The sequence below is a fragment of the Pan troglodytes genome, chromosome 17 (genome assembly GCF_028858775.2).
Source record: "Pan troglodytes isolate AG18354 chromosome 17, NHGRI_mPanTro3-v2.0_pri, whole genome shotgun sequence".
NCBI classification, from domain to species: domain Eukaryota; kingdom Metazoa; phylum Chordata; class Mammalia; order Primates; family Hominidae; genus Pan; species Pan troglodytes.
Window position 1 is genome coordinate 26,987,342 of NC_072415.2, and position 27,829 is coordinate 27,015,170.

The following is a 27,829-nucleotide window of genomic DNA, read 5'->3' on the forward strand; positions in this document are numbered from 1 at the left end:
TGCTCAACCAGTAAATAAAGTAAATTGCAGATGTTCCAAAACATGAAAAAAATCAGAAATTCGAAACACTTCTGGGTCCCAGGCATTTTGGATAAGGGGTACTCAACCTGTAATGAGTGCAAATTTTACTATACTTCCTCTTTAATAAATAAGCCAATGTTTTTGTAAAACTTTCAGTGCCTCCAAGTCAGCAAAGAGTTTATAAAAGATTGCTTACAGAAGGCAGTTAATATGTCATCACCTAAGACATGATACCATCATCAACATTTTATACACAATGTATTTGTTTATTGTCTGTCTCCCAACACAAGAATATAATTGTCATGAAGCCATGGACTTTTGGAATTGTGTTCATTACTGGACCCCTGTTCCTAGAACTGTACCTGTCATTTAGTAGATGTTGAATAAATATTTGTTGGGGGAAAAAAATACATGAATGTTAGCTCTTTTACTAGCTTTTGTGGATAACTGAGAAGTTATTTTCTGCATTGGCTCCCTTCTATATCAAGGTTAAAATTATTCACATTGTATCTACAGGTCTTGGTAGTGGAGAGAAAAACTTGTGAGTAGCTACGGCCTTGAGCTTAGCAGCATTCCTCGGCCAACATTTTTGGCTTTGTAGGGGCAGAAATGTGTGATATCTTTCCTCACCTATCATAACGGTCACTCCTATAACAAAAGACAGGTTAACAAGAGAAAAGCATAATGAAGGTAATCAAAGTTTTATGTAACATGGGACTCCTCAGAAATGAAGATCCAAAGACCCAGGGAAAACTTTTTTTATTCTTCGGTTTGATGAAGAATGGACAGCGGTGTAGAAATGTGATGGACTAAAGGATGTGATCTAATGCTGATAGACTGAGCGGGGAACCCAGCAAGGCCTGAATGTTCAAATTCTTCTTAACCTCTTTGTGTAACCCTCCTGAATATGGGGCAGGGCCCCTCTGGAATGAGGGTCTTCAAGGGAGAAGGGGGAAGGCAGAGAGTGACCTTTCTAGGTTTCACGGCTTCCCTTGGAGGAGAGGGGTTCTAGTTTCTGTGACACACCTTGGGAAAGAGGAATTATGATTGCCATGACTCACTTCATGGGAGAAAGACAGGTAGGAGACAGGAGGTTGGGAGAAGGTCAAAGAGACATAGCTTCTGAGACATTTCCGATGTCCTTCAGTCCACAGTACTCAGCACACCAAGGTGCCATACTTTGGGGTACCATGTTCTGAGTCTTGACAGCTTGTACAAAGCTGCTGAGTTATGAACATGATCTCAGGGCCACTGATCCATACCTGATGGTATGCATTCCCAGAGGGCAGCTTGCTGGTTAGCTTCTTAAACATCAAATGTTTAAGCTGGATGAGTCTTCTTGTATTAAAACGAGACAATATGATGAAATATGGTAGTATTATCCTTTTTGTATATTCATCTTTTCTTTTAGCAGCTAAATCTTTCTTCAAAAGAAAGTCTAAAAGACGGTGGAGATGCATTGATTGACGGTGGTCTCTGCTGTGATGTTCCTGGCAGCCTAGCGTCTCTTGGTGCTTAGCAGGAAAGCTATTGAGGAGCAGGAATAGCATGTGCTTTAAGTCTTACAGACCTCAGTTGAAGTCCTAGCTTAGCTGCCTACTAGTTGTGCCCTGTGGGCAAGTTATTTAACTTCCATGAACCTCAGTTTCTTCATCTGTGAAAAGGGAAGAAACCATGTCACACTTGCAAGCATGAGAAGGAGCATATATCAAGTTTTCAGCACATACATGTAATAAGCCCATTAATAAAGCAAAGCTTGTATTTTTTCTAGATTCAAAAATACTAGTTAGATAATTCTGTAGCTTACCGAGTGGCCTTGTTGCTCACTACAGAAAGAGAAAAAATCTTCCCTCCTGACAAGAGTGGATTAGCAGCCAGGTTCTACCCAAAATGTCCTTGTCTTCAGTGACATACCGAGAATTTGGCGTGGACTTTTCAACAACAGTTTCTTCGATCATTGCCATTGTAGTTCAGGAGCCTCTAACTGTGGAGGAGGTTGAAGAAGGACAAATGAGCCCCAGGACAGATGCGGCCTGTGTGCTGCGGATGAAACAGCAAAGCAGGCTTTAGCAGTCTTCATTAACTGCTGGTCCAATACTTCCCCATCAGCACAGTGGCTCCGCTCTGTACGGTGCTGGCACCAACAATGCGTTATTCCCAGTACAAAAATAGTCATTTTACTTATAAATTGTCACACTTTTCCCATGAAAATATCTTGTTTACCGAGCAGGAAAATTCCCATTCATGTATTTATTTGGCTAACATTTATCGAATGCATCTATGCGTTGGGACATCCAGCTGATTCTGATGCAAACTCGAGTTTGAGAACCATTGTTACAGTCAATGGATGATATCAAGTGAGGGAAAAAGCATATTGACATATTTTACATAATACAGAGGTATCTGGATGTAGATTTGCTACCTCTACTACAATTTGTTTCCACGAGAGATTAAAGTGGTTTATGAGATGATGATGATGATGATGATGTGTGTGTGTGTGTGTGTGTGTGTGTGTGTAATAAACACCCAAGGGAAATACAATGATAGTAGGATAAAAATGGAAAAGTACTAAAACCATCATGATTTTGCCATAGCTTTTCCCGATAACCTTCCTGGTATTCAAGCTGGTGGAGCACGCACTGCTCGAAGTGGAAACATACTCATCTTACAAGAGTAATAGCACCTGCACGATTAAAGGCAGCTGTTAAGCACACAGTTTTGTTAATACTGACACCTGAGAGGAATTTACCACATGGCACTGCACTCTTTGCTGAGACAGGCAACATCTCGACAGTAAAAACCATAGCAAGTATAAATGCCTATTTCGTATAGTTCCCTTACATAAGCTAGTGGCTTAACATCTAAGAGCAGTTGAAAGGGACAAACAAGGAGGTCAACTCTGTAGCTCTCAGACAATCTGGCCAACATCTGAATAGTATCATCAAAGATCATATCAGAGGTAGAAATGGAAGGCCTTGAAAAAGTAAGAGGAGTACTCACTTCAGCAACACATATGCTAAACTGGGAATGACACAGAGATTAGCATGGCCCCTGCACAAGGATGACATGCAAATTCATGAAGCATTCCATATTTTTAATCTGAAAATTCATATAGAATCAAAAAAGAGCCTAAACTGCCAAAGCAATACTAAGCAAAAAGAACAAAGCTACAGGCATCATATTACCCGACTTCAAATTATACTACAAGGCTATAGTAACCAAAATAGCAAGATACTAGCATAAAAATAGATCAGTGGAACAAAAAACAAAACCCAGAAACGACTGATCTTTGACAAAGTAAACAAAAACATACACTGGGGAAAGGATACCCTATTCCATAAATGGTGCTAAGAAAATTGGATAGTCATGTGCAGAATGAAAACTAGACCCCTATTTCTCACTGTATACAAAAATTAACTCAAGATGGCTTAAAGGCTTACATGTTAGACCTGAGAGAATAAAAATTCTAGAAGAAAATCTAAGAAAAACTTCTGGATGTTGGCCTAGGCGAAGAATTCATGACTAAGACCTCAAAGACATAAATGCAACAAAAACAAAAAATAAACAAATGGGATTTCAATTAAATTAAAAAGCTTCTGTACAGCAAAAGAAATACTCAGACCGCTTACAGAATGGGAGGAAATATTTGCAAATTATGCAACTGACAAAGGACTAATAACCAGAATATACAAGGAACTCAAGCAACTCAACAATTTCAAAAACCAAATAACCCCATTAAAGAGTGAGCAAAGGACATGAACAGATATTTTTCAAAAGAAGACATATAAGTAGCCAATAAACATATGAAAGAATGCTCAACATCACTAATCATCAGAAAAATGCAAATTAAAAATGCAAATTAAAACCACAAGGAGATACCATCTTACACCAGTCAAAATGGCTATCATTAAAAAATCAAAAAATAACAGATGTTGGCAAGGATATGGAGAAATGAGAAAATGTCTATACACTTTTGGTGGGAATGTAAATTAGTATAACCTCTATGAAAAACATATGGAGAGTTCTCAAAGTACTAAAAGTAGAACTACCATTTGATCCAGCAATCCCACTACTGGGTGTCTACCTAAAGAAAAAGATACCTGCACTCATGTTTATTGCAGCACTATTCAGAATTGCAAAGTCATGGAGTCAACCTGTGTTCACCAATAGATGATTGAATTGTTCTTATAATTATTATTATTATTATTATTATTATTATTATTTTGAGATTGAGTTTTGCTCTTGTCGCCCAGGCTGGAGTGCAGTGGTGCAATCTCGGCTCACTGCAACCTCCACCTCCCAGGTTCAAGCGATTCTCCTACCTCAGCCTCCTGAGTAGCTGGAATTACAAGCACCCATCACCAGGCCCAGCTAATTTTTGTATTTTTTTAGTAGAAAGGGGATTTCACCATTTTGGCCAGGCTGGTCTCGAACTCCTGACCTCAGGTGATCCACCCGCCTCAGCCTCCCAAAGCGCTGGAATTACAGGCATGAGCCACCACACCCGGCCAATGATTGCATTTTTAAATGTGGTATATATACACCATGGCATACTGCTTAGCCATAAAAATGAGTGAAGCCATGTCTTTTGCAGCAACATAGATGGATCTGGAGGCCATTATCTTAAGTGAAATAACTCAGAAAAAGAAAGTTAAATACCACATGTTCTCCCTTAGGAGATAAATAATGTGTACACATGGACATAAAGAATGGAATAATAGACATTGGAGACTCAGAAGCATGGGAGGGTGGTGAGGGATGAGAAATTACTTAATAGGTACAATGTACACTTTTCGGGGGATGGCTACACTAAAAGCCCAACCTTTACTTCTACACAATGTAACAAAACTGCACTTGTATCCCCTAAACCTATAAAAAATTATATATATAAATATATATATTTATATATATTTATAATTTTTTATATATATAAAAAGCCAGAGGAGAAAGGAAGTGGTTAGATTTGAACAAAATATGGAACAGGAATTGCACACTGTCCTAAAAACCTTGTCTTTGAAGAATGTGCTGCTCTGAGCCAGCTACACCTCCTAAATTGAGATGTTTTCACACTCCTTAACTGTTGCATCTTCCAGACTTCTTTTTTCCAAAGGCTTTTACTTGGTGCATTATATATGTGACATGTACCATACAATCTAGCACTTGATTAGATTCTGACTTGTATTGTTTGCTTATTGTTCACGTTTATGTGATTTATTTTCTCAACTAGATCGTAAATTAGATGAAGCCTATCATCTCCATGATTCCTTTAGTCAGGGAATATTTTAAGAAGGAGGCTATATTTGTACCTACTCTTCAAGAAGGAATAAGAATTTGTATAGAGAATGGAAGTGAGTATTTTAGAGAGCATGAAACACAGAGTCAATGGGGAATGTGGCATGTGGGGAAGAATACAAGGAGCCCAGTGTCACTGGAGCTGAGCTGTGTGGGGTATGGGGTGGGGAGACAGGGCTGTCTGGCAGATGGACGCCGGGTCAGGGAACCTCCCACCTTGAGTCACATTCAAAGGCTTAGATTATATTGAAAAAGTGTAGAGGGTCTGAGAAGAATTTAAAGTGAAAGAATGGCTTAATCAGGTAACAAAGGTCATATTACAAATGATACTCTTAGCAGTATGAAAGACTGTGTGTGTGTGTGTGTGTGTGTGTGTGTGTGTGTGTGTGTGTGTGTGTTTTAGAGGTGATAAGAACAGTCATTATGGCCTAGTGATTAAGAACATGCTGTGTTCAAAATTTAGTAACCATGGCTGGATACGGTGGCTCATGCAGGTAATCCCAGCACCTTGGGAGGCTGAAGTAGGAGTACTGCTTGAGGCCAGGAGCTCGAGACCAGCCTGGGCAGCATAGTGAGACCCCCCATCTCTACAAAAAAATGAAAAAAATTGTCCAGGCATGGTGGCACATTCCTGTAGTCCTAGCTGTGCAGGAGGATTCCTTAAGCCCACGAGTTCCAGGTTACAGTGAGCTATAATCCTGGGCATCAGAGTGAGATCTTATCTCTAAAAAAAAAATTAAAAAATTACTAAATATATTATCTCAGACAAGTTATTTCCTCTTTAAAAGTCTGTTTTCTTATCCAGAGACTAGTCCCTACCATATTGGGTTGTTTGAGATTAAAATGAGATCATGCATTTAAAGTGGACAACACGTGCCTGGTATATAGTTATGATTCCTAGAGGCAGAGACCATTCCATTTTTATTCACTTGATATTTATTGGTTACTACTTTGTTTTCCCAACCAAGTCTAGATGAGAAATAAGGAGTAGACTTGAGGGCTTAGGACAGCTGGAACAGAACCAGGAGACCCATGATACTATTCCTAATCAGCTTTGGGAGTAGAGCCAAGAGTGGACACTGGGAATTTGCCATGGCACCAGTCCCATCCCCAGCGACACTCAGCAGCCTCTGTGTGGAAAGACAGAAGGACAGTAGCATCAGTCCTTGATGTATATTGTCCACAGTGAGTGAGGTAGAAGGATCATAGAGCAAGGGACCTGAGGGGGCTAACAAAAAAAGTTTGACCTGCTGTCTCTCCTAGGCTGGCAAGGGAGGAAGTGAAGACCACTAGGGATGGATAGAATGGGAGAAGAGGGCAGAGCTGAGGAAACAGTGTATGGAATAAACTATCATGAGAACCATCAGAGGGCAGGAAAAGTGGGAGCAAGGGAACAAGAAAACTTATGAGACAGGAAGTTGAAGGTGTAATATTAAGAATCTTCAATTCTTGCTACAGTGCCCAGTGCACTGCATGTAATAATAGCTATTCAATAAATAGTTGTTGAATTAAAGTCATATGTATTGATTTGATTTGACTTCATGCTCAGTACAGTCAAAGACTATTTGGCTGATAACTTACAGGCCAACACTCTTATCTGCCAAAACTTAATCCAGAAAGAAGCTGGCGCAGTGGTGCACATCTGTAATTCCAGCACTTTGGGAGGCTGAGATGAGAGGATTGCTTGCGCTCAGGAGTTCAAGTCTGCAGTGAGCCATGATTATGCCAATGCACTCCACCTTGGGTGATACAGCAAGACCCTGTCCCTAAAAAAATAAAATGTAATACAAACAAAAATACTTTAATCCAGAAACAATGAATGCCATCATACTTCCTTCTCTATCACAGCAAAAAATATTTCAGAAAGTTGACTGGATGTGGATTTGTTTGTTTAAAATTTAAGACTGGGGGTAGAATTCTAAAAGACAATAAAAACCAGTTCCAAAATGAAAAAAGTTAAAAGGGTCAGATTGCTAGATGTGTGAAGAGTCAGAATAAGGCACTTTAAAAATGATGGGAAGACAGAAGCAGAAGGAAGGGGCAGTGTTTGAGGAATTACAAATCTAATTCCCATTAACAGCGACTATTGCAGAGGTCAGGGCAGGCCAAACTCACTGAAGGAAAAATACTCTGTAAGGTTTCAAAAACAGCCGATTGCAGAGATTGTCCTTCTCACTTCCTACATGGTATCTGACCACCCCTCTCTCATGCAGGCACTGATGATAGTATTCAAAAAGTGAATGTATAATCTGAATTAGCATGCATAATGTATCCAAGCCAATAAATACTTAAATGGGTATAAAGCTGTATGAGGATAACTTAGCCAATTCTGTTGGGGCCACTTCAGAGACTGACTCACATTGGCCCCACTTGGATGTAGACCACAGTGGTGGAGGTTCTGTATGCTTGCACTTACCCACTGGGCAGGAGGGTCCCCTTTACTTGGATGAGTAAGCTTTTGTGGGCCTGCCTTGGTTCTGCTGCAGATGACCACAGAGTCTCACCCTCTGGGCAGGGAGCCAGGCCTGACTAGACCTACAAGGCCATTAGGCAGCTTCTGTCTGTTTCTTTCGCTGGGGTTCCATGGACTCTGGACTGGCTCCTCTCTTCCCTCCACACACACTCCCTCTGTAGGGCCCATGGCTAACGCTGCCCCACAGTTCAATAGCATCAACTCTGGCTTCCAGTGGGGCCGACGTGGGCCCTTCCTTTACTTGACCTTGAAGCTTACCAGAGTCCAGTGATTCTAGGAACATCCCCACCTAGATTTCCCAAAGTGAGCATCTCATTAGCTCAGTGAAGGCTCTGCATGGATGCCCCTGAATCCAGTCTTCCATAAGCTCAGAAAATGTGGTGATCACCTTCAACAGTCCTGGCCACAGTGTCACCAGGAGATGCTGTGAGTAGGGAAGAAATTCCCAAAAGCAGGTGTCAGCTGAACAGCTACCACAAAAGGGCTTAATGTCTGCACTTTTGGGGTCTCAGCACTAAGGAAAGTAGATTTGTACAACAAACTTGGTAAGAAGAGCAACAGCTTTTAAAGAAAGAGACTTTATAAGAGAAAATTTGATTCAGGTAAATATATATATATATGCATGTATGTATATATAAAATCTGGCTGTGAAACAAGTTGTATAGAATATGCCAGAACATGTTCACAAGACTACTCAGCTAGTCATGAGCAATCTAGACAAAAATAACTTGGTTTCATCAGAGGCTATTTCCACTGCTCCTTTTCAAGTTGTATTGTCATATTGTTTTGATTGTCATTGTTTTTGTGTTTTTCCATCTTCCATCACGGCTGTCTTTAGGTACCATTAAACAGGTTTATTCTGTCATCATTTCTTCTTTCTCCTAGATTCATCAGTAGTTTGCAAGTTTTTCCCAACTTTTTTTGGAGTAAATGCTGATGGGTTTTTCTCTTCTCTGTGAATATTCTACCCCCATCAATTGTACCCCCATAAGACAGGGGTGTCCCCTGTCCCCCTGCTGCAGCACCTCCTGAAGGGCACTGTCCATGGCTGGTCAAGGTAACCACATTCTCCTAGCTGGCTCCCAAGGGAATTCATCTGTCCATTTAGCCGAGATAACCAACCCTCTCCTGAAAAGCCAAATAAGAACAATTCCATAGGAAGCATATCTCCGAGGTCCCATAGAGTCAGCACAGGCATATTTGAACTCTGTCAGTCCAAAATAATATTAGGAGATTTTATCGTTTACTGCCTGGATTATCTTCACATAAAAATCACTCCTAAATCCTATGACATTTTGCTCAACCACCAATATCAATGATGACCTATTAATCATTTTTCAAAGAACACTACCTTCCACCTTTTTATTCTCAAAAACTGTTATGAAACCACTTTTTAAAAGCTTTGTATGGAGATGCAGGTGATTGTAATTGTGCTGCCTACTGTGACCAAATTGGAGAAGATTTCAGTTGAGTCGTTGGTTTTTTTTTTTTTAACAATACCATATCTTTTGAAAAGGAAATGCCTCCGAAGGCATTTATTTGTAGGAGCAGACTGATTGACAGAGGTATTCACAGACGAAATCAAACTGCAGATGATTAGGACAGCAATTAATGTTAATGAAAAGCCAAAATACATTCTGCATCTATAAAATGGCTCAGCATTGTACTTTGAGTAATATAATCGGTATATTTCAGAATGTGCTTACTCAAAGGTGTTCTAATAGTACTTGTATAATTTTAAGCACACAACGCATGAAAATCTTCAAGTAAGGAAGCCTGGAAAAGTGAAAGAACATGACGTTGAGTTATCATCTTCAGGTACAATTTCAAAAGGTCAGAAAATATCCAAACAGCGGGCATTTGGACAATGTTAACTCACATTCTCACCTCTGTTAAGTTTTCTGTTTACTTCTTTTTTTTTTTTTTTTTTTTTTTTTTTTTTTTTTTTGAGATGGAGTCTCACTCTGTTGTCCAGGCTGCAGTGCAGTGGCATGATCTCGGTTCACTGCAAGCTCCGCCTCCCGGGTTCACGCCATTCTCCTGCCTCAGCCTCCCAAGTAGCTGGGACTACAGGCACCCGCCACCACGCCTGGCTAATTTTTTGTATTTTTAGTAGAGACGGGGTTTCACCATGTTAGCCAGGATGGTCTCGATCTCCTGATCTCATGATCCGCCCACCTCGGCCTCCCAAAGTGCTGGGATCACAGGCATGAGCCACTGCCCCCGGCCGTTTTCTGTTTACTTTTACCCAAAAGTGCCATGGTTTCATTTTTTAGTAGTAAGAACCATTTTCTTATTTTAAAAAGTAATAATTTAAAATCATCAGCCTGTTGGGCATTCATCATTCTCAATCTCTGTAGAATTGGGATTTATTATAAGTAAACGGGAAAATTAATTTTGTTCTGTCTGAAAAAAAATGTCATGTATGTGTTCAGACTGTGGTTGGAGCATGCGTGTGTGAGCAAGGAGGTCTGAATCAGGAGACACTGCCGTAGCTGGCCAGGACATTGTCCTTCTCTCTTGGTATACTCCTTCTTTTCTTCCAGTCTTGTCTCATAAACTGCTCTTGCAAGAAATCATTGCTTCTTTGAGATCTTTTTGCCCCTCCCCACTCCCACATGTATTCTCTAACTACAGCTAGAGAACTCTTTAGTACAAGTGTGACCATGCCACTGTCTTGTTTAAATTCCTCTAATGGATTACCACCACCTGCAAATACAGTGCTGCATCCTGACATAGCTTCACCAAGGGTCTCATGATTTTGCCCTGACTACCTGTCTCACTTAGGAACAGGTGCAGATGCAAGGTTCAGTACACAAAATTACAGAAAGCAAAATAACCGCGAGCTATTTTGTCTCCTCTCTCCACACATACTCCCTCTGCAGAGCCCTTGGCTAAAGTTGTCACGTGGTTCAATAGCATGGGACTCTGGCTTCCTATGGGGCCAACGCAGGCCCTTCCTTTACTTGATAAGATAAGGAAACAAGATAAAGGTCTATTTTTCTCTCAACTAAACAAAATGCAGAGGTGCACATCCAGGGCTGATATGGCACTTCGCTGTAGGTCAGAACCTTTATCTTTTGTTTCTCTAATCCTCAAACTGTAACTTCCACCTCATGGGAAAGATCACTATTCACCCAGCCCCCACAGCTGCATTCCAGCCAGGGAAGGGGTAAAGAAGGGTATGCCCCTCACTTTAGAGATGTTTTCCAGAAATCACACATGCCGTTTCCAGTTATATTCCATTAGCCAGCATAATCACCCAGGCACATCTAGGGAGAATGGAAAATGTAGTCATTGTTCAGGGCTGCTTGTACTTTTCAACAAGAAAATCTTCTCTTTCTCTTTAGTGGTATGTTATAACCTGGCATGGACAAGCTTCAGGCAGGTGGAGGGATGCCAAAAAGTTGACTTGAGAGATAGAGAGTAGAAGGATGATCATTTAGAGGCTGGGAAGGGTAGTTAAGGGGGTGTTGCTAAGGTGGGAGAGTGGGGATGATTAATGGGTACAAAAAATAGATGCAAGTCCGAATGAATGATAAAATCTAGTATTTGATAGCATAATAGGGTGACTATAGTCAATAATAATCTAATTGCACTTTTAAAAATAACTATAAGAGTATAATTGGATTGTTTGTAACAAAAAGGATAAATATTTGACGTGATGGATATTCCATTTACCTTGATGTGATTATTAAACATTATATGCCTGTATCAAAATATCTCATGTACCCCAGAAATATATACATGACTAGGTACCCACAAAAATTCAAAAAAAAAAAATTTTTAAGTCAGCTTGACCCTGAAAAGATTCATGGAGATTTCCTCTTCCTGATGTCTCCTCAAACAAGAACACAGTGTCCCAGTTCTCCTGGGCAGGGTCCACCACTTTCTTTCTAAAGTAAGTCACAATTGCCTGCCTGTCCATCCTCATGGGGTAAGACAGAGGAGGGCCTTCAGTATGCTCTTATTTCTGCATGTAAAGAAAAATCCAGAAAAGCAGCTCCAAATAAAGACATGCACAAAAATCAAAATGGAATAAGGACTTGCCAGCTTTGCAAGACTATTTCCCTTTGTCAGCATCTTCTAATATGTGGTGTGTTTGTGTTTTCCTTGGGTCTAATAAATTACCTACCTTGAAATTTTCCTTTACAGTGCTGGATTATTCTTGTTTTGGTCATCATCTGGACAGTGATAATTCTGCTCCAGGTGTTGGAACTCTGGAAAAACTGTGCATCTCACAATCTGAGCTTGTCTGATGGCTGCAAACAGAGTCAACAAATTATCCAAGCAAAAAAATCAGGAGACATGGTACAATGGTAAAATTGAACTTAGAAGGACAATAAAACAGAATGTTGAAGTCACAGTGAACAAGAAGAAATTAGAGCTAATCACTGGTAGTCACAGAAACCCTCATGAAGACATGTTGACCGCAGTCCCCATCCTTGCTCAAAGAACAAGGCCTGAAAGGCAATTTCCCTCTCTATTTCCAGCAATTGTTATCATTACTTAAAATCTAATTGAGAGGCTAGCATCCTCTTTTTTCAAGAATGCATAGAAGAATGAGAATTGTTATTTATCTCTTTTCATGTTTTTTTGTGGCTAGGTCATGAAGTGCATACATTGAATCCCTAGTGGCCAAAGGGCTTATGACATGGCTCTCACAATATATCATAAGCCCTCTGAGCACTAGGGATTCACTGTAGGCATTTGGTCATCTTTGCAGCAGCAGGCAAGGAAGCTTTCTAATGATGCTCTTGGTCACACCACAGGTGGCAGCAAGTGGTGCCCATGGATACAACTTATAAACATTAATTAGGAGAGGGGGGAAAAAAGAAGTGACAGAGATAAATGTGCTGGAAAGGGAGTTTAAGAGTAAGGCAAGAGGAAAATGAAGAATGAGAGAAGGAAGAGCAGGACCTCCATAGTAGGTGCCACCAGCAATTGTCTACCCATTGCCAATGGCCTTAGGATTTTAGATCATTTGCCCTTGCTCACCAAGAAGTCACAGAATGTGTTTTCTTTTATAATCACAAATTGACCTATTTTCATTTTAAAATGACAAGACGATAGAAGAGAGTGTAAGATTTGTTACAGAAAGGGCCATGGTATTAAGTTGTTTATTTGGCCTTGACCAGAAAGATAGATTTAGCATTTAGAAATGTTTATTGCCATTTTTTATGACCTTCTTTTCCCACATCATAGAGAAAAAAAATCAAGATCTCAATATCTCTTTTACAAATACAAGTAAGGAAGGAGGAATGTTAGCTTATTTATTCTGGATGCAATTTGTTACCCTCCAAGAAAATAGAGGTGCTTGTCCTGTGCTGAAAATAGCCCAGTTAAATTTTAGTAAAAAACACACTGTGTATGATTAATTTACAGAAATTATCATTGGTTACATCATTTAACTTAAATCATCATTAGTGGCCTTAAACAGCTCTTCGTTTGCTCTGCTTGTCCTCAGGTAACATCATCTTGCATGGAATGTTGCTCACATATTAAAGATAATTAAATACTGAATACCTGATTAAAATAATCTTGTATATTTTGGAGTAAACATGTATAATTCATGTTTTCAGCTCTTGCCAGTTTCACATTTTATTTAGCAGAAAATATCTACCCAAGACTCAACTGCTTGAGAAGGAAAGTTCGAAACATTATTCCATATCATTTTATATATTGAGATTCTACTATATGTGATCATAAAACTTAGTATGTGTCTATAATCCTAATAGAATCTTGTTTTTGCTTTTTATAAGTCTGTATTTGAAAGGCAAAAATGTCCTCAGTGGAACCTGATTTGTAGAGAGAGACTTTCTTATGCAATGGATTTTTGCATCTAAGTTAGTTTGTGCCACAGTTTTGCTAAAAACACATACTTAACCCTCTTACATTCTTCCTTGCCACAGCCTACTTTTAGGACCATAACTTCATACAAAGCAATCCCAAGGTTTTCTGTTTCATTAGTCTGTCACCAGTGGACACGTTTTTTACCTATCGGTTCTTCCTTATCCACAGGTATCATAAGTCCTGAATTCCTTTTTTGTCCCTTCAAGAGTCAGTTTCTCTCTCTCTTCCAGGCGGATTGCCCTCTGTCTAAGCATCCTGTAGTCAGCAGGTTAGGCAAACTACCCAGACTTTACTTCCAGACAGGTAGAACGGCAGAAGGTACGATATTGTCCAGTGAGTTGCAGAGTTAGAAGTCAAAGGTATATAGGTCAGAAGGAGTGTTCACCAGTCTGCTTCCTGCCTTGCTCTGAAGACTGGTCTTTGGAATGGTCACCCTGATGGAATGGTCCCCCCAACTATTGGGCATCTTTCCTTGGCCTTGCCCAGCCTGGCCTTTGCCACACAGTCATGTTTTCATTAAACAGATGCTACTTGAATCACACTATGAACCACTTTGGGAAATTTTGCATTAATGCATTAAGTAATTGAGTAAATATTCTACTAACTTAATTCCCACTATCCACTAGGATAGCACTTTGCCAAATACTAGGTGGGTGAAACATAGTCCCTACCCTTAAGGACGTCACAATTTAGTAGACTAACAAATTTTGAGTGACTGTACTGATTAAAACCTTTCATCATTATTCCTGAATGGTCAATCCAGAAACTGGGAGACAGGAGGAAGAAAGGAGCTTCACAAAGCATGGATAGAGATTGCCAACATTGTCATGAGCGCTCCCAGATGCAGTATGTCTCATGGAATAGACAAGACCTGGCCTCTCAAAAATCTTTTTTCATGAGGTCCAGTGTGGGTGTTTTATATGTTTGTTTGTTTTTGTTTATTTGTTTGTTTTGAGATGGAATCTTGCTCTGTCACCCAGGTTGGAGTGCAGTGGCACGATCTCGGCTTGCCTCAACCTCCGCCTCCTGGATTCATGCAATTCTCCTGCTTCAGCCTCCCAAGTAGCTGATATTACAGGCTCCCGCCACGATGCCCAGCTAATTTTTGTATTTTTAGTAGAGACGAGGTTTCACCATGTTGGCTAGACTGGTCTTGAACTCCTGACTTCAGGTGATTCGCCTGCCTCGGCCCCCCAAAGTGCTAGGATTACAGGCGTGAGCCACCGCACCCAGCACTATATGTTTTGTTTCTTAATTAAACCACATATCTATCTCTCTAGGAATATCTGAAATGACATTAGTGATATTTTAGAGAGTCACGTTGGCTTTCCAAGATGACTCTTTATATGGCAATTTTTGTATTGTAGGAAGTCTTGAAAGAAAATCAGGCTGTCAGAAGGAACTTGGTCAGGCACTGACTCTAACACTGTTTTGGAGTCCAGAGAAAATACTCTGCCCTGATGGAATAGCAGCCTCTGTTAGTTACTAAAGCTCCGCAAGATCCAAGCTTGGAAATGGACTGAGATACCCTACATGGGATATGAACGAGTGACTTTTCCCTGAGGCTGAGCTATTAGGTCTGGGGTCCTTCACTCATGTCCTCAAGAACTTTTCAAGGGCCGTCCTTTGGTCATTTTGCCATCGGCTATTAACTTTTTTTTTTTTTTTTGAGACAGGGTCTCATTCTGTCACCCAGGCTGAAGTATAGTGGTGCATTCACAACTCACTGCAGCCTCAACCTCCTGGGCTCAAGCAATCCTCTCCCCACTTGAGTAGCTGGGACTACAGGCATGCACCACCACTCCCAGCTAATTTTTTTTTTTTTTTTTTAAGACTGGGTCCCACTATGTTTCCCAGGTTGTCTCAAACTCCTGGGCTCAAGCGATTCTCCAACCTTGGCCTCCCAAAGTGCTGGGATTACAGGCATCAGCCACCACGCCTGGTCTTGTGCATAAATATTCAACCAGAAACCTTAAACTAGGAAGAAGAGATACATGATCCTCAAATTAGCCTAGTCAAGCTTAACTTGTTCTCTCAGTTTGTTTAGAGAAAGCTCTTGACCCTCAATTGACAGAAATACCTGGGCAGATTTTCTCTACATTTATGATTTATTTGCCATATCTTTACTTTTTCCCACTCTGAGTAACCTGGGGGGATTGTTTGTGTGGTGAAGTTGTTCCTACAGAATTCAAAAAGGAAAACATGCAACAGAAGACAGAGATATCCTAAAGATACGAGGTGCCATTGGCTTCTATTATTCATCTTAGTGTTTGTTTGTTTGTTTTGAGACGGAGTCTTGCTCTGTTGCCCAGGCTGGAGTGCAGTGGCACGATCTCGGCTCACTGCAAGCTCCGCCTCCGGGGTTTACGCCATTCTCCTGCCTCAGCCTCCCGAGTAGCTGGGACTACAGGCACCTGCCACCACGCCTGGCTAATTTTTTGTATTTTTAGTAGAGACGGGTTTTCACCGTGTTAGCCAGGATGGTCTCGATCTCCTGACCTCGTGATCCACCTGCCTCGGCCTCCCAAAGTGCTGGGATTACAGGAGTGAGCCACCGCGCCCGGCTCATCTTGTTTTTTAACTCACATTTTCATTCACACTTATGGAGTGCTATTACTGTGTGCTTACATGGCTGGATCGACACTAGGTCGGGGTACATAATGAGACTAATAGACTGGGAGGCAAGGAACATAAGCCGGAAGAGAGATCCTGAAGCAAGCAACTCTGTAGGTTCTGGGGAGTGAGTTTCAGATGTGGTGGAAACACAAGAGAGGAACTAATTCTCTCTGCTAGGAGAACCAGCAGAGGTTTCCTAGAGGAACTGAGCCCCTCTCCAGTTCTATCTTTAACAATTAACATGTAGAGACTAGCCTGACCAACATGGTGAAACCTCATAAATACAAAAATTAGCCAGCCATGGTGGCAGGCACCTGTAATCCCAGCTACTCTGGAGGCTGGGGCAGGGGAATCACTTGAACCCGGGAGAGAGAGGTTGCAGTGAGCCGAGATCGTGCCATTGCACTGCAGCCTGGGCAACAGAGCAAAAACTCCATCTCACAAAAAAAGAAAAAGAAAAGAAAAAGAAAAAAAAGAATAAGACCCAAGAAGCAAGAGAACGATACATCCAGTTATTGAGGTCATAGAGGGAAGGAGAGTTATTGTTTCAAATAATTTAAAAACAATTTGGCTTTTTTTAAATATAGTTTTCTTTTTCTTTTTTTTTTTTTTTTTTTTCTGAGATGGAGTCTGGCTCTGTCCCCCAGGCTGGAGTGCAGTGGTGCCATCTCTGCTCACTGCAAGCTCCGCCTCCCAGGTTCAAGCAATTCTCCTGCCTCAGCCTCCCGAATAGCTGGGATTACAGGCACCCACCACCACGCCCAGCTAATTTTTGTATTTTTAGTAGAGACAGGGTTTCACCATGTTGGCCAGGCTGGTCTCAAACTCCTGACCTCAGGTGATCCGCCCGCCTTGGCCCCCCAAAGTGCTGGGATTACAGGCGTGAGCCACCACACCCGGCCTCCTTTTTCTAGTTTTCTAGCTTTACCTCCACCTTCTCTCCCTACAGGCTTTGGAGTCAGCTTTCCTGCCCCACAGAGGTGACAGAGCTTTTCCAATAATGCGTTCAAGCTGTTTTAGGGACACTGATTAAGTTCTGCCAAAAAAAGAACACAGTCGCAGATGGCACCCTCAAAAGATCAATACCAAGCCTGCAGGGTTGCTCACGCCTGTAATCCCAGCACTTAAGGGAGGCCAAAGTGGGAGGATAGCTTGAGCCCAGGAGTTCGAGACCAAGCCTGGGCAATATAGTGAGACCTCCTCTCTACAAAAAATTAGCCAAGCGTGGTGGGGCCTGCCTGTAGTCCTAGCTACTCGGGAGGCTGGTGTGGAAGGATGGCTTGAGCCCAGGATGTGGAGGCTGCAGGAAGCAGAGATGGCGCCTCTGCACTCTAGCCTGGGCAACAAAGCAAGACCCTGTAAAGTGCAATACCTAATTTCCAAGAGAAATATTAATGACTTTGCCCTTTTCTTCATTCCCCCAGATCCCTGCCCAAGACGGGTCTGGAACCTGACTTCCGGGTGTCCATGACCCTGGCGGCTGCTTCCGGTCAGCAATGAAAGGGCTATCAGGCAGCCGCAGCCATCACCACGGGGTCACCTGCGACTCGGCCTGTGACTCGCTGTCGCACCACTCCGACCGCAAGCCCTACCTGCTGAGCCCAGTGGAGCACCACCCCGCAGACCACCCATACTACACCCAGCGGAACTCCTTCCAGGCTGAGTGTGTGGGCCCCTTCAGCGACCCGCTGGCCAGCAGCACCTTCCCCCGCAGGCACTACACCTCGCAGCAAGAGCTGAAGGACGAGTGTGCCCTGGTGCCCCGCACCCTGGCCACCAAGGCGAACCGCATCCCCGCCAACCTGCTGGACCAGTTCGAGCGGCAGCTGCCACTCAGCCGCGATGGCTATCACACTCTGCAGTACAAGCGCACGGCCGTGGAGCACCGCAGCGACAGCCCCGGCCGCATCCGCCACCTGGTGCACTCGGTCCAGAAGCTCTTCACCAAGTCGCACTCCCTGGAGGGGCCGTCCAAGGGCAGCGTCAACGGGGGCAAGGCCAGCCCTGACGAGGCGCAGGCGGCGCGCTATGGCAAACGCAGCAAGAGCAAGGAGCGGCGCGCGGAGCCCAAGGCCCGGCCCAGCACCTCCCCGGGCTGGTGGAGCTCGGACGACAACCTGGATGGTGACATGTGCATCTACCACGCCCCCTCGGGCGTGATGACCATGGGCAGGTGCCCCGACCGCTCGGCCTCACAGTACTTCATGGAGGCCTACAACACCATCAGCGAGCAGGCGGTGAAGGCCTCCCGGAGCAACAACGACGTCAAGTGCTCCACCTGCGCCAACCTGCCGGTCAGCCTGGACACCCCGCTGCTGAAGAAGAGCGCCTGGTCCTCCACGCTCACCGTGAGCCGGGCCCGGGAGGTTTACCAGAAGGCCTCGGTGAACATGGACCAGGCCATGGTGAAGTCCGAGTCGTGTCAGCAAGAACGCTCCTGCCAGTACCTGCAGGTACCATTTCTGTCATTGATGGAGGCTTAGAAGTAGTACCTGGCATGCTTGTGTGGGCATTTCTCCTGGTTCTAGTCTTGGCACTACTCTGAATTTTCTATTAAGATAGGAACCTGTGCAAATTATTCGGCATCTCTGTGCCGAATTGCTCCTGTAGGGAAAATGAAAAGAAACAAATGCTACCCACCTCATCGGGTTATCTTAAGACACTAGATATCCAAGTGCTTTGAAAAGCACTCCTATGGAAAGGCAACCAGTTATTATGGCCTTCCTCTTTTGTCTGAGGGATCATAGGATGGGAAAGAGAGGAAAGGGAAGTCTACAGAGAATTTTAAAATAAGTCCACCTTTCTTTAATTCAAAAATAAGCGACGATCGTTTGAATTTTGGAAAGAGTTTCATTAGATCTATTCAGGGTTTTGTGGGGTGGTTTTCATTGTGAAATCCTGCCTGAAGCTATGTTAGAACACTGCGATGGTCATCACCGTAACCATCAGTAACTACGCCCTGACCTGAGCTTCCACCTCGAGGGCACAGCAAATCAGGAAGACGCCCTGTGCCCTGAGGAGGTGGGGAGCTAGCCAGTTTGGGGACCTGACAAGCACAGCTGCAGACACCCAGGACAACAGAGAGGAGGAGGAAAAGGAGGAAGGATTAGAGAAGTAAAATACAATTAGTGTCAGCGTGTAAATCCCACACACTTACAGAGCCACGGCAGGCTGCTCTTCCCCTGCCACTGTCTCCTTGTGTTTTCCTCCAGTTCACTGAAACCAGATGTTACCTGGATAAAAATATAGGAGAGAGGTGTTTTTCTTCCCTACCTCCTTGCTGTAGTATTGTAATTTTTCCCAAGGCACATTTTTCCATAAGAACTCTCATCTTTTCCTTTTTCAGAGCGTCTTTTCTTCTCTGTTCTCTCCTGGTAGCCTCATCTTAAAAAAAAAAAATTACTGAGCTATAAAAGTATAACATACCCACTCCCATTTTACACTCCCACCTTAAGAAGAAATGCAAAGAAAAATTCTTCCTTTGAGGAGTTCATCTTTTTTGCTCCCTTTGAACTCCTCCTGACAAGTCTGGCTCCCTTGGGAATGCCTCCATCAATCCCTGAGAAGACCCCAAGCTGGCAATCCCTGGACAAGGGCAGTGCCAGAGCCTGTTCTTGGAGTTCAGAAGAAGCCACCAGCACATGGACAGTTTTCATACACGACACACAATTATGTGGTCAGTATTTCCCACTGAAGCTGGTGTTGCCTAATTTCCTGTAAGGTTGCTACATGTTAATAAGTTATCAAGAACTATAACAATTTCAGAGCTCAAAGAATCATTTAATCCACTTAGCATATGAAAAAGTAGACACAAAGAAAGGTAAATACTTAGTGGGTTAAACCGTTAGCACATGGCAGAGGTGGGACTAGAACCCAGTCTCTTAACTTAGAGAAATGGCCATTATGAAGGTTGCAACCGAAAGCTCTAGAAACCCTTTAAGAACATAAAGCTCACCCACCACTGAAAGTAAAGTATTTCGATAAGGATATCTGTCTTACAAAAAGTAAGGAGTAAAGAGATCAAAGCCCTAGAGTACCACACATTTTGTCTGCGAAGGTTCTATGACCAGTGGCAAAAACAAAACAAACTGAAAGGAAAAAAAAACAAAAACAAAAACACCTGTACTTAAGTAAGTAATGATGAGATTAGATGAGAAGTATCAGAGTAAAGGATGCTGTGTATGGATCTAGCATAAGCCTTTGTTAGTAATGAAATGTTTTTGTTATATTTGCCTATATGCCTACATTCTTCCTTCCTTAGGTTCATTTTTCTTTCTTTTTTATACCTTTTTGGAGTTGCGATCTCAGGTAGTGGTGAAAAGTGGAAAGATAAGGAAAGTGATATTAATTGAAAATCTACTATATACCAGATGCTATAGCAAATGTGTTCCCATTTCTTATTTCATTTAATCTTTGTGATAATCCCAAGATTACTGAATGTAATAATATTCTATTTTTATAAGAGAAGAAACTGACACTTAGAAATATCAAGTGATTTAAAGCCCCACAATCTGGAGGTTGTACAACTGAGATTTAGACTCAAGTCCGTTTGATGCCAAAACCAAGCTCTTTCTAATATGACCTAGCACAGACCTGAAATCAAGGGCATCAAAAATGGTGAGCAAGAAGAAAATAAAATCTTTAAAATAAGCATATTATTATTAAAGTTTTTCAGTAAAATGAGAATGAAATCTTAAAGGCTTAAGTATGGGATTTAGTAGTAGCATTATTGGATCTCCTACTATAAAGATTTGGAAATTCTGTTTTCAAATTATTTGCCTTCTTTAAGTCATTTTTGTAATGAAACATTTGAGGCTTACAGAAAGGTATAAAGAAAAAAAATAAAACACCCATGTATACATCACCCATCATACAGAACTAAAACATTCATTACAATGGATCACACACACACTCGTAATAATCCCTTTACTTCCCTTCTTCCCCAGAGTAATAGCTAATCTGTCTTTGACACCAAAGCACCTTTGTTTTCAATTCTGAAATTATTGAAAGGTTGAAAACAGTTTAACATATTCTGTCCTACACTGGGCAATAATTAACCAAGCTAGTTCAACCTTTTAAACTAAACTCCAAGTTAATCCTTATTAATAGATATTGAATTATTAAGCTTCTATTTATGCAAGACTTTCAAACTAGGGGAAAAAATCTATATTTCAATGTTGGGAGGTAGTATGTTAGTAAGAGAATTAAATGTAAAACAGTGTAGACCTCCCAACCCCTGTGCTGAGGCTGAAGAGATGCTGTAAAGAAAGGGAAGAAAGAGCCATATATTCATATGGGGTCAGAGGAGAATAGAAAATACCTCCTGAGAACTGGGCGCCTGCTCCCTTCTTGCTTCTAGGAAGTGAAAAGAGGATCTGCCACCCCGTGCAAGCTCTGCTGAGGAAGATAGGGTTAGCCCGTGCCAGCTAGCTCCAAGGGAATAATTTCATCTATAGGCTCATTCTTAGAAGTAAATTTGGGAAAACAGAGAGGGAAAGAGGGTTTCTTTGGAGTTCTTTTTTTTTTTTTTTTTTCAGCTCTATTGCCTTAATTGCCAACTAATATTGAAGCTGGATTTACAAATGGATTTAACTTCAGTATTAGAGATTTAGTAGGCAAAGCACTATTCTACTAGTTCCCGGAGCGTTCTAGTCCTTATTTGCTGCTAACTAGTAACATGACCTGGAAACATGCTTTCAGCTCTCTGGACCTCCTTCCTCTGCTAGAAAATGAGGCACTTGGTCCAAAAGATGTATGATCTCAGTATGCATTTTCAAACTCGTAAATTACATGTGTCAGAGTACTAATTAGAACTATTTTCAAGAGTTGAAAGTCCCAGGACTCTCATTTCAGAGATGCCTACTGTATGTTTTTCAGATGTTGTCTAATTTGCTCTTTAAAATTCTAGAGATATTTCACAGTTGAAGAAGCTAAGATTTCATAAATTAGGTTAAGTAACCTGCCCAAGGACACACAGCTAGTATGTGGCAACACGTTGGGTCAAAACTGATTTGTCTGCCTTCAAAGTCTGTATTCATTTACTATGCCCAATCTCTACCTCCTCCAAATACAAAGCAGAGGAAGGAAGCAGTGTATATCAAATATCTATTATGTGCCAGAAACTGTGTATGTCTCATGAAGTACTCAAAACAACTTTGTAGAGTATTATTTACTTTAGTTTTATAGACAACAAAACAGGCACAAATGCTTAAATCATTTGCCCAGGAACACATAAACAGTAAGTAGGGGAGCTAGCACTTGATCCCAAATCTATCCAACTCCGTAATACGCTTCAGTAATGGAAATGAGTGCATATTTTTTATTTTATTACTTGATTTATTTTGTGGTAAATGTATGTGTGCATTTGACCTCATATGCATGTGAGAAGTTAAGAGGGCATGGATATGAAATTAGACTAACAATGAAACAACTGATTATGTCCCTAATTTGATTCAAGACTAACAAAGATGAAATTAGTAATCACCAATAATAAAGTCTAAATACTAGCAAACCTCTGCTTCTCTCTTTGCAGAATTATCACTTAGAATTCGCTTAATTTAGGCCATTGCCATGATTCTATAGAAAATGAGAAGTCTATAAGTATTTAGCCTCTGCCTGACATTGACTTAGGAATCAAATACTGTAGCTTGAAATCGTTGCAAGTCCCAGTTAATACGGTCAATTGTATTATGAGTGATAAGTGCTCACTCACAAGCTGTCTGCAGTTAATAAAAAAAGGGACTCCTTTTTTTTCCAATATTGTTATTTTTAAATGTCAAGAATCAGATGTCTGCTGTTTAGAACTATTGTACCGCTGCCAGTGACTGTCTGTATTAGGGCTGGGAGCAGGAACATGGATTTGAAGACATTAAAACTGTTTAATTCTCAGTTGAGATGTGGTTGGCTCTTATACATTTGGAATAAAGCATTTATGGCACATCTCAGGGTAAGTGCTTAATAGTTAAATAAATAAAATAGGAAGAGGTTCAGAGATAGAATAAAAGGTGGTTTTTGTTGTTGTTTTGTTTTTGCTTTTAAAAAGCAGAATTCTTGGTTCTGTTTATGCCTCTTTATGTAAATGTTGTATGTTGAGTGACTGACATATAAAGCCATTCAGAAGAGCAAGATTTTAGATTTCCAACTGTTAACCTAAAAGAAAAATCCCTTCAAACAGTGTATTTTGCATTCATTCAGCCGTAGAAACAGGAAAAGGGAAACAAAACGCTCTCTCCGCGGTAGAAGTGGAGAGAGAGAGACAGAGGGAGCGAGAGAGAGAGCAAGACAGACCGAGAAGGAAAGCACTCCCAGAGATGAAATTTTAGGAAAGCAAAATGATCGACCTTTTTAAGGCTGAGTGGGTTTCTTCAGTTTGTGTGCAAGTTTCAAGAAATGGAAGGACTGACCAGGTTTGGGTATAACTCTTTTATTACTTTGTATTTGATAATAGTGTGGTGTTGATTTGGATGGTTTTTGTGGTAGGGAAAGGAAGGGGTAGTATTTGTGATTTTATTTCTCCTCTAAATAATGGCTAGAAAGACTGGAAGAGCTGACAAATTAATGTATGCACAGATAGTAAAAAAGCAGGTGGAGACATCAGATATCTACAAATCTGTGTCTCCACAAGGGCTTTATAAAATCTTTAATTGACACATGATCTCCTTAGATCTGCTAGGTGCTCTTAGAGGATATTATATGGCTGGTGATTGAAATATGATCGGTTGTTTTCCAGGATCAGGATTCTGAATAGCTACTGTTCCTTTGCAAAATTAACATTTATGATGATTGCTCTTTTTGGGGGTGGGGGTCTGCTTAAATAAGGCACCACACAAGATCACTGAGGAAGCATTCATAAGCATGAATCCAGGATCTTTTAAATACAGGTAAAATTATTTTTTTCAATAATCGGTTCAAGATTATTTCCATCTTTGCCCAGTGGGAGTTTTCTTTCCCTGGCTGAGTTTTCCTCCCTCTTGTGTTAGAACAATTTTAAGTCTCCCAATTCAGTTAAAACTACTTTACATGCAATTTATGAAAGTGCTGAACAGTTCTGCTAATGACTTTGGCTACTGGGATGTTTCTTCGCTGCCTTTTTCTGAAATCCCATCCACCACATTCATTGATGATTTTCTTTATTTTTAATTTAAATTGCCCTAATAATCCAGCAAGTGAATGTCAATAGGATTTCCTATTGGGTTTGCACAATCTTCTCCCTGTTTTTCACTGATCTTGGTAGAGATGCCCCTCTTCATTCATAAAAAGATGAGATTGCTCCTGCCTGGTGCTAACTTTGGATGTGGAATCAGTGATCAGCAGCAGAATGCTGTTAATTCTCTCTCTCTGATTCTCTTTTATTCTCACTATTGTCAGGTCCAATTAATAAAGGGAAAAAAAAATTGACAAAACATTGTGAGAAAGCAGCAGTCCAGAAAGACTCAGTGGTAGTAAAGGGAAGATCAAAAATATATAGGAAAGCCTTCTTGGAAGTTATTAAAGAAACTTTATTATTCTTGGCCTCCAGTTTCATTGTTTTCTAAAGACATTTTCGGCAACACCAAAGTGCTTGCTTAGCCACAGTCAGAGGTTTCTGCCTGTAACACACACTTTCTGATCTCACAGAATTCCAATCTACTAATTAAAGGCATAGCATTAGTTAGCAAAGAGTGAAAGAGAAAAACTAGCCTTGGATCTCTCAGTGGCCAGTAGATTTCATTTCCCCCTTTTTCCATTCTCTTCAGAAGACAGTTTGCTTGATTGCAAATTAAAGACAGTAAATCAAGGTAATCATTCACCGTTCTTTAAGAGAACTATTCACCCACAGTCTCTAGCCCACATGAGATCATGGCATTACACAATTTTACACAGTGATTTGTGAATGGTAGAACACATTGCTCTTTTGTGTCAGGTTTTTTAGGAACTGCTAAAAAATATATGCAATATTGCCAAGCTGACTTTAATTTGTAATTCGATTATGTTTTCCACCACTTTGGGTTTAGGTTCAAAGACAACAATCTGTCTTAGTGGGTTATCACACAGGGAGAATTTTTTTTCACATTATTTTGGTAAATTCATATTTAAGTGTTTTTTCAAATTCTTAAACTAAAACCACAATAGGGAATTGCATTATTTTTTTTTCAGTGACTGATTTATTTATATTCAACCCAGTCCTCTATGTTTATAAACTAAAAGGTAATGATATAAAGAATCAATTAATTACTGTTACACAGAGATAAAGGAGAAAATATTGTGTAAAGAAAGGCATAACATTTACTCTTACTGTTACTTTTGACCAAATTCTTGTTTTTAATTTTTTTTTTTTTTTTTTTTTTTTTTGTCTTGGAGAGCACTCACATGATTAAAGAAAGACCTCTTCTGATTCCCTGATCTTTTAAATGTAGGAATATTTAGGACTCTCATTAAAAACTTTTTGTTTCATTTGCTAAAGTCTAGCAATATGCCTGCTTTTTTTCCATTTCTAAGATATACAATGAATTTTCTGGATATGTAGGTCTTTTTGTGTATATTAGGTCACTGTTCTCTGTCAACTGGAGTTTCTACTAATTGTTTCACAGAATTAGGAAACTTCCCACAAAAATCAGGCTTGTGATATCACAGAACTGTCTATGAAGCAGAATTATGTGAGCCTGCGGTTACTGCATGCCAGGTGCATGTGTGCAGGTTTATATATACACCTTCTATCTGCATAGGTATCCCTGCAACAATACTTCTAAAATATGCATTTATACACATGCTGTTTTTGATCTCTGATTCATGAACTCAGATCCATTTTAAGAGTGCCATTTCACAAAGTCCATGGAAGAGGTATGACTATGAAGTGGAGAAACAGATTTTTCATAGACGTTGGAAAATTCATTACTGTGCTTTTCCAGTGATTATATTGAACTTCACCTTGGACCATTCGTGTAGACTAGTTAGGGATGTCCTGCTTCTCTGGTGTAAGAATAAAGAGGTGTTAGTCCCCTTAATAAGGGAGAATCCAACAATCATAAAATAAATGACTTTTGCTCTCCTTAATTTTTTTAACCACAATTTAATATACGCTTGCAAGATTGTCTAACTCCTCCCTGATTTAATTCTCTGCGACTCTAAAATCATAAGATACATAATTAAAGGACCAGGCAGAGTTGGGTTTTTTTCCCCTTAAAATGACAATTTTAGAGTAGTAGAACCTCCTGATCAGAAGGTCATCTGGTGCAGCTTCCCATTCACACTAATCTCCCTGCAATGCAGACATTGTATCTTCCTATCTATTTTTCATCTAATAATCTCCTTATAAAAGAAGGCTTTGAAATTATTTAGTCCAATTTAGTTTTTTGAAAAGAGAAAAATCCTAAGGAAATACCTCGATGAAATCAGTCATCTTGTCAGTGGAACCTGGCACTCGCAGGCTCACTGCCTGGCTACCAGTGCTGTTCTGTTCCCATTATGTTGTACATATTCTATTATCCATTCTCATAACATCCTTTTAAGGCAATGGGGCCAAGGCACAGGGAAGCAAAGGGAGAAGCGACATTATCTGAAAGTTAGAGTTGAAGCAAGTTTGTGACTCAAAAGTCTCAGAAGAGGCAAAGATTAACTAAATAATGCCTGCAATTATTTATTTTAACTTCCAAAGAAAAGAAATTGGTATGTTCCTCCTTTTATGGATGAGTTTTCCCTGCATCATGGTAAACCACGTAGCAAAGGAGGATGCATAGAGCAGAACACATTAGGATATGTGATCTTTAGGGAATTTGCTCAGAGCCCTGGTTAGATTTTGAAGACAGCATGCATCCTTCCAGCATCTTCCACTCCTTTGAAATCAGCATCCCTCATCTTACTTCTCCAGGATAAAAATTAACATAGCTGTTACCATATTTGCAAAGGCCAAACTTTATTTGATAGATAGATAGATAGATAGATAGATAGATAGATAGATAGATGTATTTATATATAAAATATGTATGGTGTGACAGGTAGGAATTACGTATTGGAACAATGGGACCATGGGACCAAATATATTAAATGGGAGCAACTGCAGCAAATCTGAGAGGAATAGTGTGCAGGACACATACGCTAAAAGCTACGAGCTAATGTCTTAGTTATTGCCCCCTACATGTAAAAGTAAGTGATTGGAAAGGATTTATCTCTAAAATTGGAAATGCTACATGAAATATTGTAAAGTGGAATCAATATGGGTACATATGGGCACAATAATATCACATGTATGCCTATAGAGAATCATATATATGTATGGCCACTTGCTCTATCATTGAATATTTAGAGGTAAAGCTTCCTTAATTTCATGTGCACAAGAATCACCTTGAGAGTGTCTATAAAATGAGGATCTCTGGCATCCACCCAAGAGATTCCAATTTCATAGATATGGGATGATTCTGACAGTGATCAATCCCAGAACTGCATTTTAAGTAACCCAATTCTAGGGAACTGTAAGGCTTAATTTCTCATTGTATTTACTGAAGGGGGCAGTAGAGCCTAATAGATGAAAATATGGGATTCAGGAGCTCTGACTGCAAGCTTTATTGATGCTGGCTTGCTACATGACTTCGGGCTCTA

At 40.7% G+C, this 27,829-nt stretch overlaps 1 protein-coding gene, 1 long non-coding RNA gene and 1 other non-coding gene across 26 annotated transcripts in view; 2 read left to right on the top strand and 1 right to left on the bottom strand.

Moving 5' to 3' along the window:
* DLGAP1 (DLG associated protein 1) overlaps positions 1 to 27,829 on the top strand; it is a 964,206-nt gene that overhangs the window by 558,979 nt on the left and 377,398 nt on the right. For 10 of the 22 annotated variants that reach the window (XM_016933374.4, XM_016933378.4, XM_016933377.4 and 7 more), the window contains one exon: positions 17,680 to 18,708. In XM_016933374.4, coding sequence (XP_016788863.3) covers positions 17,752 to 18,708 — 957 coding nt within the window. In that variant the 5' untranslated portion in view covers positions 17,680 to 17,751. Of the gene's footprint in view, positions 1 to 17,679; positions 18,709 to 23,053; positions 23,202 to 23,440; positions 23,668 to 27,829 lie in introns of those variants that run through there. The other 12 variants (XM_016933381.2, XM_054671845.1, XM_016933385.2 and 9 more) reach the window with 9 other exon arrangements.
* Positions 764 to 21,911, bottom strand: LOC104003086 (uncharacterized). 3 transcript variants are annotated; one of them, XR_010152041.1, is made up of 7 exons: positions 21,576 to 21,911; positions 19,529 to 19,639; positions 11,922 to 12,048; positions 10,982 to 11,058; positions 6,895 to 7,079; positions 1,829 to 2,005; positions 764 to 1,675 (listed from the first exon to the last, which is right to left on the bottom strand). It is a non-coding gene; the product is annotated as an uncharacterized LOC104003086 (long non-coding RNA). The 3 variants fall into 3 exon arrangements; XR_010152040.1 differs by having other exon boundaries at positions 1,829 to 2,061; positions 21,576 to 21,910; XR_675610.4 differs by lacking the exon at positions 10,982 to 11,058 and having other exon boundaries at positions 1,829 to 2,061; positions 21,576 to 21,909.
* On the top strand, positions 3,014 to 3,117 carry LOC112206344 (U6 spliceosomal RNA). The gene has a single exon (XR_002940567.3). It is a non-coding gene; the product is annotated as a U6 spliceosomal RNA (small nuclear RNA).